This window comes from Sceloporus occidentalis, unplaced genomic scaffold, assembly GCF_023333645.1.
Source record: "Sceloporus occidentalis isolate IW3139 unplaced genomic scaffold, rSceOcc1.0.p SCAF_5, whole genome shotgun sequence".
NCBI lineage: Eukaryota > Metazoa > Chordata > Lepidosauria > Squamata > Phrynosomatidae > Sceloporus > Sceloporus occidentalis.
The window spans coordinates 165,572,599-165,586,395 of NW_028316985.1; the positions used below are offsets into that span (position 1 = coordinate 165,572,599).

General features: G+C 41.1%; 1 protein-coding gene across 1 annotated transcript in view; it reads right to left on the reverse strand.

The window, feature by feature from the left end:
• Positions 1-13,797, reverse strand: part of BANK1 (B cell scaffold protein with ankyrin repeats 1) — a 206,171-nt gene that overhangs the window by 167,379 nt on the left and 24,995 nt on the right. The window contains exon 3 of the mRNA XM_089527249.1: positions 831-964. Coding sequence (XP_089383375.1) covers positions 831-964 — 134 coding nt within the window. The remainder of the gene's footprint in view (positions 1-830; positions 965-13,797) is intronic.

A 13,797-nucleotide genomic window follows, 5' to 3' on the forward strand; every position in this document is an offset into this window, starting at 1 on the left:
GACCTCTCATTCTCATTTTTCACTTGATCAGTGAAGAAACTAATTAACATTTGAACAAAAGACAAGCTCAAGGTCTTGATGTGAGTTGTGCATTCAGTTGCACAACTGCAGAATCAAGTAGAATTAATGCTACTTTATGGCTGCTGCCACACTGCAGAATTAATGCAGTTTGACACCACTTTAATGGTCATGGCTCCATTCTGTGGAATCCTGGGATTTGTAGTTTATGGTGGCACCATAGCTTTCTGAAAGAAAAAGCTAAATATCTCACAAAATTACAAATCCCAGCTTTCCATAGCATTGAGCCATGGCAGTTAAAGTGATGTCAAGCTTCATTAATTCTGCAGTGTAGATACAACCTTGGTCTAAGAATGACACTTTAATTTACTGTATATACTCAATTATAAGTTGACCTCATATATAAGTCGAGGGCAGGTTTTGGGACCAAAATTATGGATTTTGACATGACCCATGGATAGGTCAAGTGTAAAACTTGGAGACTGCTTCAGTGTATGTATGTGAGCAGCAAGAGGGAAGCAGCAATCAATAGTGTTTCAGCTTTCACTCCCGAAGCAGCAAAGTGTGTGGGTCGGAGAGGGACTGTTAAACAAAGAGCAATCAATCAATAAATCAATCAATCAATCACCAAGGACTCTATCTATTTGGCTCAGGACAGAAAGAAATTGCATGGGGAAATTTGAAAGAGCTGCTATCACATTATCAGATGGACCTGTAAATAAGTTGACCTTAGGATTTTGGGGTCAATTTTTGGGCATAAATGTTTAGACTTATAGATGATGATAATTTTTTAAACTATCAGTAGATCTTACCTCACATGATATCCTTGTTGGTAGCACTAAAACTTCTGTCCTTTCTGAGGTTTCCAAGATCTCCTCTGTTTCCACACTGATATCTTCTAGCTTCAAGCTACTTTTTAAATCCAAAGACAAGTGCTCATGAGGACCTGCCAGAGAAATTATATTGAGTTCCAGAAGGGCTTGGGTCCCTAATAAGTATGCATACGTATTGCCATAAAAGTGAATCATTAGAGTGTGTCCAAGATGGTAAGAAGTGTTAATGAGAAAGAACACACAGAGAAATTATTCTTTATTATTATTATAATTTATATAGTGCTGTAGATTTGCACAACACTGTACATAAAACAATAAATATAAAAGAGTAAACCTTTGGTTTTGCCTGACTCTAGGGTAAGATTACCCCCTCCCCTCCTCTCCCTCCTGCTAAGTTAACTGAATGCAAAGTATTTCTGCATTTTGAACTCAAGTTTGCAGAAATTTTAAGTAGGACAGGGACAAAGGTGGAAAATGGGAGGAAAGAAAGAGTAACTGGGACTTTTTAAAAGCAGCTGGAAAATGGGTTGACAGAGGATTAATTGGGTCTATCTCTGCCAAACTGGGAAAGTTGGAAGGTATGCAGTCTTATCCTATATATCAGGGATGGAGAAAGGGGCTATATTTTAATCGGATGCTTAAGCCCCCAGAGTTTCATGGTAATGTAAAGGCTAAAAAGTTATATTTGAAATGAGCATTTGTGGATGGCAGTTAACGTCATGTGATGTCCACCTTTAGGGTACCACATGATTAAGTGGTACATCAAGTAAAAAGATGTCCATTAAATGCAATGCAATCCCACAAAAATGTGGAATAATCAAAGAGTGTGGTGGCAATGGCAACTTCTGAAAGAAATTGTATTGTTCTGTCTTGCTAGACAAGGTGTAATTGTTTGTATATTACAGAATTTTAGAGTGTCAAAATTTGGATATAAATGTAGACAGAGAACATTTCAGAAAACTTAGGAAGCACTGTTAAAAAATTCCAGCTACATAACCATGAAATCTTATACAGTGAGCAGAAATGATATGCGCTGACAATTAAGACTGCAAACGTAAGCACTTAATAAGCCATGTTAGTGAGATGCACTTTTGAGCAGATAGGCATAGAAGTGCAGAGTTACTTTTATTTGTTTGGAATCAAATATCCCTACTCACCCTATTTCTGAAGTCATGGGAAGGTTCATGACAAATATTTTGTTTATTTGGGAAGTTGGAATTTCAAAGTTATTTCACCAGTTCATTTTTACAACACACAAGTAAAAGCCATAATGCAGGGGTTGTTGCAAATGTTTTGCATAAGACTGGCTGAAATGAAGTACTGAGTAATATGAGTTAAAGAGAGGTGCTGTTGTGTGCCTTCAGATGATGGTGATCCCAAGGCGATCCTATCATGGGGTTTTCTTGGCAAGATCTGTTTGGAGAGAGTTTGCCATTACCTTCCTCTGAAGTTAAGGGAGTATGACTTGTCCAAGGCCACCCTGTGGGTTTCCATGGCCAAACAGGGATTCAAATCCTGATCTCCAGAGTGCAACACTCAAACCACAACACCATGGCTATAAAATTCAAAGCATCAGCACAATATCCAATGAAATTAATCACTGTGACAGTAAATGTATGTAACAGACAGTGGGCTAATATTTTATTATTGAGATACATAAAGTGCAATTTGAGATTAATTCTTTGGGTGTGAAGTATAGCAGGAGATATTTGTCAGTAGCATGGCAAAGAAAGCAACTTCAGACAGAAGGTTTTCCTTTCTGTTAGACTATCTTTCTCAACAGGAGTACCTTAAAACGGGGGATTGGACCATATATTTTTCTATTTAGTTTCCAGCTTAGAACACAGTCTGAGCATCATTAGAAACTACTAATGAGTTCAGGTGTTTGAATCTTACAAAAAAGGATGTGCATTTATGCACCATTATTCAAAATGCTACTCCCACAGGGCACATCCTGTATGCATCAGCTATGGCAAAAAGAGAGCAACTATGAGCTGGGGTTATGGGACAGCACAGTGAGATATAGCTTTATTTTTCATTTACATTTAGAAATCATGCTGATGAAGTCCATAGAAGTGTCTGAATAAGATAAAATGCCCCAAGCCTGCAGTTATTTCACTATTATGACTGTGATATGTTTAGCTTTACTGTAGTTTGAATGCCATTTTGGAAAGAGATAATGGTTTTTATGCAATTCTGCATAATATAAAGAAAGATGGTTTTCACAGATCAGAAATTGATACCCATGGAAAATTGTCTGTGGTGGTGGTTAGAGAAAGGGGTGGTTGTGTTAGGTCCTGGCTCCAGCAGAGTGGTCCCTTTGGGGGTAAACTCAGTGGGACTTAAATCTTGCAGATTCAATTTACATTGTCAGAACTACAACTTGGAAAAAGGTGCTATTTTGGATCATAATGCCCAGAGTCCCGCAGGTAACACAGACCATAGCCATGCTTGCTGAGGGATTCTGGGATCTGAAGTCCAAAAATAACTTTTAGAAGCTCTGCAGCAGGGCAGAATGAAGATGAAAAATGGACTGAGGCAAATCGCTATCCACAATGTACACATAAATTGCTATAAAATTTACAGCAGGAATGGTGGGCAGCGGTTCCCATGTCACTTAGGTAGTGAAAATACTCCAAATTTTAGTCCAAACATTAAAGAACTAGTGCAAAGTGGTGAGCCTGTTTTGGGAATATGGTTCTGCCCCTTCAATGGCTTCATTAAATTTCCAGCTGAAACCCAGAACAGATTCACTGTCTCACTGACCAAGTTGCTACTGATAGTCAGTAAAGAAACAGGATGAAACGCTTAATGGCAAGCAGAACATCATGAAAGCTCTCCCCCATCCTCAGGACCTCCTAGCCAGATGTTAATGATACATTTTTGATTGCCTATCAAATGTGACTATTTGTTGAGTCCAACAAAATTTTCTCAAGTTGCCACAACAGAATGTTCTATTGCTGCATGACTGGCTCATCCAGGTTAGGAGGAAAGACTCATGATTTATCACACTAATTTGACTCTGGGTACTTAGCCTTGCTGCATCCAGACATGTCTCTCTCTCTCTCACACACACACACATTCATATATTTTGGCCTGTTATAGACGGGCCTAAAAGTGTGTGCTCCGCACGTGCTAGGGATAGAAAGAAGCGTCCTTTCTGGACGCTCCCAACCCTAGCAGACGCAGAGTGCACACAAAATGGCGGCGGCCATTCCACAAGACCACCGCCATTACGATGTCACAACCGCACCGCCTCCAAACGAGGCAGCGCAGACATGACGTCCTTGCGCCAAGTGAGGGCGCTTAGAGCGCCCTTTATGCAGCGTAAGAAGGAGCTCTGAAACGGAGCTCCTTCTTGAGTTTGCGTCGCTGGTGTAGCCTTCAGACGGCTGTGCCAGAGGCGCAGAGGAGAAAGGGGCCAAGCGGCCCCTTTCGCCTCCTCCCCGCTGCCGTGGGGTGTCCTTGGGGCTTGAAGCCCCAAGGACACCCCTTTCCAGGCCACGGGGAAGCAGCCTTTTGCCACTTCCCCGTGGCCTGGAAAGTGACGGATCGGGGCCTCGGAGGCTGCCGGTCTGGCAGCTGAGGCCCCAATACAGCGGGGAAAGGGGCAGGTGCAGGCCACCCCAAATGGGCGGTCTGTAACCCGCCATAGTTTCATCCTTTTTGTGTTTTCTCAGTTGAAGTGTGGTGTGAATGGGATTCCCTTCACCCATGGACATATATTGGGGGAAAGAAGAGAGGAAGCTCTGGACCAAAGGTGAGATCCCAGTTCAATCATCCAGATGTTCAGGGGGAACTATGGAATCAGATATAAGGGTTAACCCCTACCTGTGCTGGAGTTTCCCAGGATTTTTTTAAAGCTCTCCTCCTGACTTGGGTTGTCAAAAATGTATTGTAGCTGGTCTTGGATTTTTACAGGGAATACACCAGGACAGGAAGTACATCATTCAAATTTAAAACACACACACTACAGGTATAATGCATGTCATATTCAAAACCTTTTCATCTGCCCATATGAGTTCTTATTCACCTTGTAACTCATCCCAGAGGAGCTAGTAGAATTAAAACACTAAAAGAGGGATAGACAACATTTTTATCTCCAAGAGTCATGTGCTAAGATGTGCATATGTAGAGATACATGCATTTAGAGACATACAAACACATGTATTTGCTCACTTTTTCTGTCCATCCCAGCATAGGGGATGTTTAAATCTACCTTTTCTCCATGTTGATGCCATCACACATTTCCCAGCACCAATCAACTGAGGGTGGGAAGAACATTTTTTCAGTGCATAAGAAAACAAACAAGATGAATGCTTTCCATTGTGTTCTACACCATCTGCTACTCAGCTGATCTGGTAAAACATGGCCCCTATAGTTATGGACCCAACCTGGTCTGCTCAGGAGATGGCCATGGTCCACATATTGCCCATGGATTGTCCACATCTGCACTAAAATAAAAGGCTATAATTTTGGCCTACAATGGCCAAAATGCCCACTGATTATTCCCTTTTTAAGATGAGTGCCTGCAAGTTATCATTTCACCACTAAACCACCGAGCTCACACCCCAGTAATGTCATCTGCACTACTCAAAAAAGCTACTCTTAAGTGCATCAAATATTGCAGCAGCCTGGTCCCCCACTGGAAGGTTGAAGCTAGATGAATGGTATCTCGATTGCAAGGTGACAACCACAGATAAACTTTCATCTTACCTGAAAACTCTTGCTAAACTTTTCTCTCCTCCTCCCCACTACTCATTTCTACACTGTTAGAAACAATGACACTTTAAAGGTTTCAGCTCTGTCTCTTGGCATGCTAGGAATATCCTTTTAGAAAAACAAACAAACAAACAAACAAATAAATGATGAGCATTTCAGAGTTGCACGAGAGCCAACAGATTTTGTACTGTAATCCAAATGCAGAAATTCATGCCATTCTTCTAGCTCTGTCAGTTCCTTTAACCCAGGGTTAGATGCAGGTTGGAGGGAGGGAGGAATCTTCAAGAAAGTGCCAGGTAAGAGGCTCTTGTCCTCTATTCTCATATGAGTCACTCTAATGCTAGTGCCATTCTGTAACCTTTGGGAAGGTCTACTAGACACCAGCAGTATAACAGAAGGGAGGTGGATAAGAAAAGACAAATAATAACAGAGGTGTGGAAGCAACCAACAATGATGACACTGTAAGAAGAGCAACAAGCCCTAAATAAAACCTAATAGATCTTTGGAAGTCTAGCTGCACTCATGAGCAGCAGCACACTTGGATAACCACATAATTATAACTGTCAATTAAACTAAAGTTATTTATTCAGGGTGTTATTACAGTTGGGGTACAATGGGAGGAAAAATTCTTCAATAGTTTGTCAGAGTTGGGGCTCAGTTTAACAATAGAAAATCATTTTTCTTCTCCATAGTAAGGCCTCCTTCTCCTCCTTTTTGTTGCTGCTGCTATTCGACTTCAAGTCAGTTTTGACTAATGGTGACCTCAAGACAATTCTGTCATCGGGGTTTCTTGACACGACTTGTTCATAGAAATTTTCCCCTTTCCTTCCTCTGTGGCTGATAGGGATTTCCTGCATGCACATTCTTCCCTCCCTCCCTCTCATTCAACTAACCATGGTGCGTTCCAGACGCGCAAAAAGTACATACTAGGTATGTACTAAGGTTAGGAAAGGACGTCCTTTCCGGATGCCCTAACCCTAGTATGTACCTAGTACATACAAAATGGTGGCGCCCTATACACATGGGCGCTGCCATTTTGACGTGCCAGACACTTAGTGTCCACACGTCCCCCTGCACTTGCAATGTCACGAGTGTGTCATTTGCGCACTCGTGCGTTGCAACTGCGACGCAAAAAGAAGCCGCTTTTTGCGGCTTCTTTTTCCGCCGCCGGGAAGCCTCCCCATTTGGAGGCTGAGGCTTCCCGGCGGCAGAAACGGAGGCGGCAGCAGACCATCCTTTTTGGGCAGTCTGTAAACTGCCCATGTAACTTAGATCACTCCCTCTTTGGGACTAACTGACATTCTTTTTAAAGATTTTCAACTGAACTGTTGGTTTTCCTCCTCTCTCAACTTTTTTTTGGAAATATGGTGACATAAAGATTTCTTTTCCACCTGAACTATTCACTAACTAGGTTAGGTTATAGCTGTCATGGGCCAGCAGCTGCAGGACTGGGACCTGGAGGAAGAGTCCAATGAGGAGGCTGAGGAAAGGACCCAGGCAAGTCTTCCAAACAGGGAACAGCCTGCAGCTCTCCCTGTTGCAGAGCAGCCAGCCCTCCCTGCTGAAGAGCTTCAGCCAGCTCATCCTGTGGAATTGCAGCAAGACTCAACCAAGGAATGTAAGGATCCAACAAACGTAAGAACTAAAATGCTCAGCCAGGCTGCAGGCTAAGCAGCAAGCTCTGATTAGAACCAGCTGGTGTTAGCCTATTTAAGAGCTGAGTTTACCTAAGGAGTTGCTGGAAGCAACTTGTTTGTTTCTAGGCCAGCATTCCTGTTATCTGTTTCTAGACTTCTGCCTTCCTACTTCAGACATCCAGGCTTCTTTGACCTTTAGACCATGTTGACCACGATTCCTGATGCCTCCCTTGACTCAGACTGCTTGACCAATGCCTTCCTCTCAACTGACTTTCATAGGCAAGGACATTTTTGAGCTGTTTGTAATTCATTACATCTGCCTGCATTATCAGCTGGGGTGAGTGCTTTGGTGAACCAGGACAATAGTAAATATAGATTAAGCCATTAATAAACTTTTATTTTAAACTACAAACTATATGTTTTCTTGTTTTTGGAGTCAGTTCTTAGGAAAGCATAGTTAGACAAGAGCACATTTCTGCTACGCTGCTAATTTTTAAAGCTAAACTCTAACAGGCTTGGCTTTGATATTTTGATATTTAAATATTTTTATTTCCTCACAAAGGCTGAAGCCTTAGGAAACTTAAATTGCTCCACAGATGACCTAGGAGGGACACAGGGGGGACAAACCAGGCCCATGTTTAGACCTAGGCCCCATTCACACTATGGAAATAAATTGGTGTGGAACCAGTTTATTTCCATGAAGTTCACACTTGATCTGACTGAACTTGTTGCAGTTTTTTGGGGGGGTAGCAGCCGAAAAGCTCACTTAAACTGGTGTATTTGGCACCAGCCCCCTTAGTGGTTCTTTTTTAAAGAGCTGCAATGATCTGCATCTTCGGTAGTGTGACCACACTACTGAATCAATTGGAATCGCACTACATCGTTTCCAGAAATGGAGGCACCTCCACTTTAAATTGACACGGTGGTAAATGCAAATGGCAAAAGGTTTAAAATGGCATAGTGAGATTCAATCGCAGTAAACATAGTGGGAATACTGAATTGATTCTGAATGGATGTAGAGATGGAAATCTTTTCATAGCACTATTCCAAATCACAATGTAGGGAATGGTGATTACCAACTACACAAAAATAGTCATAGAGAAACTTCAGTGGAAAGTCTTGAAATGATCTTATTTCTAGAACGTTTCATAAAGAAAATTCTCAGAGTACTTTTCTAAGAAAATAATCATTTGAAAAAATGCCTCAGATCTAATACAGAAGAAACAAACCTAGCAATGTGGAAGTACAACTCTAGATAGATTTTAGATTGTAAGCCTGAGGGCAGGGAACCGTCTATTATTATTATTATTATTATTATTATTATTATTATTATTAACCTTTATTTATGAAGCGCTGTAAATTTACACAGCGCTGTACATGCAATCTTTTGAGTTAGACGGTTCCCTGCCCTCGGGCTTACAATCTAAAAAGACATGACACAGAAGGAGAAGGGAGTGGTGGAGGGAGAGGGTAAGAGGTCCAGCAGTTCCTCTCTACCTCCAAGGCCTGGACCAAGGCAGATGGACTGGAGGGAGGGCTTGGCTTCAAAATGGAAGGTTAATCTTCATCCAGGGAAAATATATACTCTCAAGTAGGATAATACAAATACAATACATAGCAATACAGGAAATGGTTTGATAAACATTCACTAAAAGAACATCAGATGGTAAGCGACAATTATGCAATGCCTGGGAATATGATCCCCTCTGTTGTAAGCCACCTGGATTCCTGGTGATTGGGTGGCATATAAATAAATCCTATTATTATTATTATTATTATTATTATTATTATTTATATGTATAGTGCTGTCCTAGAAAAGGTGCTAGGCTAGATAATGAGAAATGCCATACCACAAGCATTCTGGATCATACCCCAAATGTCTATCTTGCTTAACATCCTAACTTCAAAGCCTAAGTTAAGAACATTTTTCTAGCACTAGAAAACACTATATTCCCTCATAATTCCGTTACTTCAAAACCTGTACAGATGTATCTTCAGATATTTCAAGACTGCTTAATTTTCAATTTACACTTTAGCAAACCAACATGCATAATCTCATACCCTCAAATGTCTCACTTTGGCAGGTACAGTCCAGATTAACCCTCTATCATTCCATGTTTTTCAGTTGATTTTTAAGAAGTTCTAGTTTCTTTCTATTCCTCCCACTGTCACTTTTCACCATCAGTTAACTTCAATGGATGCAAATTGAGTTCAAACAAGGACGTAGCCAAGGGGGGGGGGTTCTTGGGGTCCGGACCTCCCCCTTCCTTTAGATAAAATGAATGGTGTGTGCTGCTGCGCCGCCACACCCAAGCCCCATTATAATGGTGGCACTTAGTCTGGACCCCCCCTTCCCAAAATCCTGGCTACGTCCCTGGTTCAAAGTACAAAAGTAGTTTGCACTCATCTCAGCTGGGGGAAGAAAAGGGTCTAGTCCTTTCAAGTAGACTCAGACAAAAGCAAACCGCATCAGTCTTTCCTAACTTGCATGTTCTTTTTCATTAATGAATTTTGCCAGTTTGGCCACACTCTGTCGTTGTTGGCTACACATGTCCTTTTTTCATCTTTGACATCATGGAGGGTATATAATCTCAGCTCTGAATTCTTTTGTTTTTAAGCAAACATTGCAATTGTATATTTGGCTAAGAAGCAAAAATACTGTTAGAAAGCTTAATGAATTAATGACTACAACAGTGTGTGGCCAACAACTCAGTTGAGAGGTTTTTTTTGGTATGGTTTTGTTTTGTTTTGGCTTGAACAGCATCCAGCTTCATTACAGAATTCTATTGCAATGCAAAACTATGAATCAGATTATTGTTATATTGTTTATCAGAATTAGGTCTCATAAATCTCTATCACCTTGATTAGTGTACCATTAATGGGTATTCTTCATCACTCCCAAGTCCCAACAGATCAATTCCTTTCACATCTGCCTATGTAGTTTATTTCCCCAAAGGATTCCAGAGATCATATTGTTTTTCCATTTTCCAACTTGCATGTTGGCCTTTTTTTACTTCCTCCAGGCATTGCACAATCTCTTTCGTCAATCATTCAGCATTGATTGCTGGCTCTGTTGCATTCCTCATCTGTCTTTGCTTTATTGGATATATTGTTTACTTTCTTGCCATTTGTCTTGTCAGGAGTTCTTTGCAGTACTGCCTTTTCATTTAGGTGTTGTACTTTTGATACAGTTAGCTTTCATTCTTGATCTGAGAAGTCAACATTATGCTGCCTTCCAATTTTTATTTTATATCCCAGGTAATTTAATCTATGCTATTTTTTGTCAGTCTTTGCTTTTCCTTCTTCCCTAAACCTAAGGTAGTTCATGGACTCTTTACTCTCAGAGGGAGCCATCAGGCAGACCCAGCAACATCTTGGACTGCCTGAAGGAAGAGGCCCCTCCCTCCTCAACTGTCATCTCGGCCTCAGAGGGAGCCAGCAGGCAGACCAGCAACATCTTGGACTGCCTGAAGGATGAGACTTCTCCCTCCTTTAACTGTATTTTTATTGTATTAACGATTTTACTGTACACCGCTATGATCATCGCGGAATAGCGGTCTATAAATAAAACATATTACATCATTTCCCAGTTAATAAGTCATGCATGTCTCTGATTCCCATATTAAAGCTGGTACAGTGTCATAGCCAAAACTAAATTTCCTCATTTCATTCATTCAATCTCTCACATAAAGCAGAATAAAATGAAAATAAAGCTGAGAGCTGAGGTATCCTCCTCTTCAAATCCCTATAGACCACCCCTCTCTGTCAGCACTCCCCAATACATCAATTTGCAGCCCTATACTCGTGAAAATGGCAACTGGAAAGGATGCAACTTCTTGTCACCATTTTGGCTGACGTATGGCCCCAAACAAGTATTTTTTCATGTGGAATCCAATATGATTAGATGGCATAGGAAGGCATTTCTCAATGTTTTTATGCATTTTGGGGTCTTTTGGCATGGTTTTTAGATGAAAATCAAACTAGATGGTACCAAAAAAACAACAACTAAGGTATGGTGAAGAAACAGAAAAGGCCATGAGGTCTATAGTGATAAGAATGCAAATTTTGAAACAAAGTTATTAGTTCCTACATAAAGGGGGATAGTGATTGTTGGGGAAATGACTTTGTGTCTACTTACCTGCTATTTGGTTAATATATGCCTGAATCTTATTAATTAGTCCCAACTCAAGTAGACCTAATGGATCTGTTGTTGAATGCTGAGTCAACCCATAAATGAATTCCATTGATTCAAAAGATTTATTCGAGTTGAGACTAACAATAGGATTTAGACCAGAGGTTCCCTTCAAAGAGGCTACTATGACTACAAATGTCATAATATCATAGAATCATAGAATTGTAGAGTTGGAAGAGACCACTAGGGCTATCCAGTCCAATCCCTTGCCATGCAGGAAATCCAAATCAAAGCATCCCCAACAGATGGCCATCCAGCCTCTGTTTAAAGACCTCCAAGGAAGGAGACTCTATCACCCTCCGAGGGAGTGCATTCCACTGTCGAACAGCCCTTATTGTCAGGAAGTTCCTCCTAATGTTGAGGTGGAATCTCTTTTCCTGTAGCTTGCATCCATTGTTCCGGGTTCTGTTCTCTGGAGCAGCAGAAAACAAGCTTGCTCCCTCCTCAACATGACATTCCTTCAAATATTTAAACAGGGCTATCATATCACCTCTTAACCTTCTTTTCTCCAGGCTAAACATCCTCAGCTCCCTAAGTCGTTCCTCATAGGACATGGTTTCCAGACCGTTCACCATTTTAGTCACCCTCCTTTTGACATGCTCCAGTTTCTCAATGTCCTTTCTGAATTGTGGCACCCAGAACTGGACACAATATTCCAGGTGGGGCCTGACCAAAGCAGAATACAGTGGCACTATTACTTCTCTTGATCTAGACACTACACTTTTATTGATGCAGCCTAAAATTGCATTGGCCTTTTTAGCTGCCGCATCACACTATTCACACATGTTCAACTTGTGGTCTACTTGAACTCCTAGATCCCTTTCACACGTAGTTTCATTCAGCCAGGTGTCCCCAATCCTATATTTGTGCATTTTATTTTTCCGCCCTAAGTGCAATACCTTACATTTCTCCGTGTTGAATTTCATTTTGTTAGCTATGGCCCAGCTTTCTAGTCTATTCAGGTCATTTTGAATTTTGATCCTATCCTCTGGGGTATTAGCTATTCCTCCTAATTTGGTGTCATCTGCAAATTTGATAAGTTTGCTCCCAATTCTGTCATCCAGGTCATTGATAAAGATGTTGAATAGCACTGGGCCCAGGACAGAGCCCTGTGGGACCCCACTGGTCACTTCCCTCCAGGATAATATGTCAGAGAACCGAAAAGATAACTATTTTTATTTCCCATGATAGTCAGTGACAAGCACTAAGCTTTGGATTTTCAGGACCCAAGCTGAAATAGACCAGCTCTGAATCAGTTGAGCAGAAATGGCCTACTTTTTGAAGTGACAAAGCAGGATCCAAATAAAATCTTTGGTTTATTGTACCTTTCCATCGTTTAGCTATCAACACTGATTATTTTTAGTAATGAATTGTCTATTCTGAATGTGATATTGCATACAAAAGGTCTAGAAATACAATAACACTCATATTTCTGACCAGTGGAAAAATAATGTACTTCTCTTTGTTTAGATGATTACACTCCCTTACAGGCTTTGTCTAAGGAAACATCCTTAAAAGCTACTGTCTGCAGTGTGTATGTCATCATCCATGGCTTTTACCACTAGATGGAGCAGTAGAGGCATTATATTGCAAAGAGAACCATCTCAGCATGTTCCTACCTTCCCCCAATCCTCTGTAAAGCAGCATTTCCCTTTCTTTGGATCACCCTGCCCATTACGAGAAACAAGGAGATGTGCAAGTTTTGCCAGTCCAAAGAAGTGGGAGGATTGGGGTGTTTGCACTTCTCACTTGAAGCTATGCATATATTCATGACAGTGAGGGAGGGAGAGCTGAGCGATTAGCTTGCTCTTTCTTTCTGATAGCCCCAGGAGGAATGTGTGGGTGGTGGAAGCGTGGGTAGATGAATGCAGGCATGTTGCCCCGTACTGTTCCATATTCTGAAAACATCCATTCTCCCCTTTTTAATTCTGACAAGATGCAAATGAAAGAACCTCAGAAGCCTGAAAGCCTTCTTAGCACTGTCTTATTGATGCTGGAGAATTCAAGATATACCCTGCTGAAAAAATTGGGGGGCAGGTGTCAGACTGTGGCTCATTTACTTCCTCAGTCTTTTGGAACGCAACAAAAAACATAGGAAGTGGAGCTGGGGTATAACCTTCAGCAACGAGCCTTGCTGAAAGAGAGAAACAAAAATGTTTAAGCCTGTAATTGTATACTGTACATGGTTACCTAGATGTAAATCTAGTGAATTTAGTATGTCTTGCTTTTGAGAACACAATTGCTTTGTTAATCTGTGGTTTCACAGGGTGGGGGAGATCAGAGAACAGAAGGTGAAACTGCCATGTTTCCAGGGGGAAATATCGAACCGTTAATGAGTTTCCTTATTATACAGAATACGTTTAACATTTTTATCCAAAATGATTCAGTATTGTAG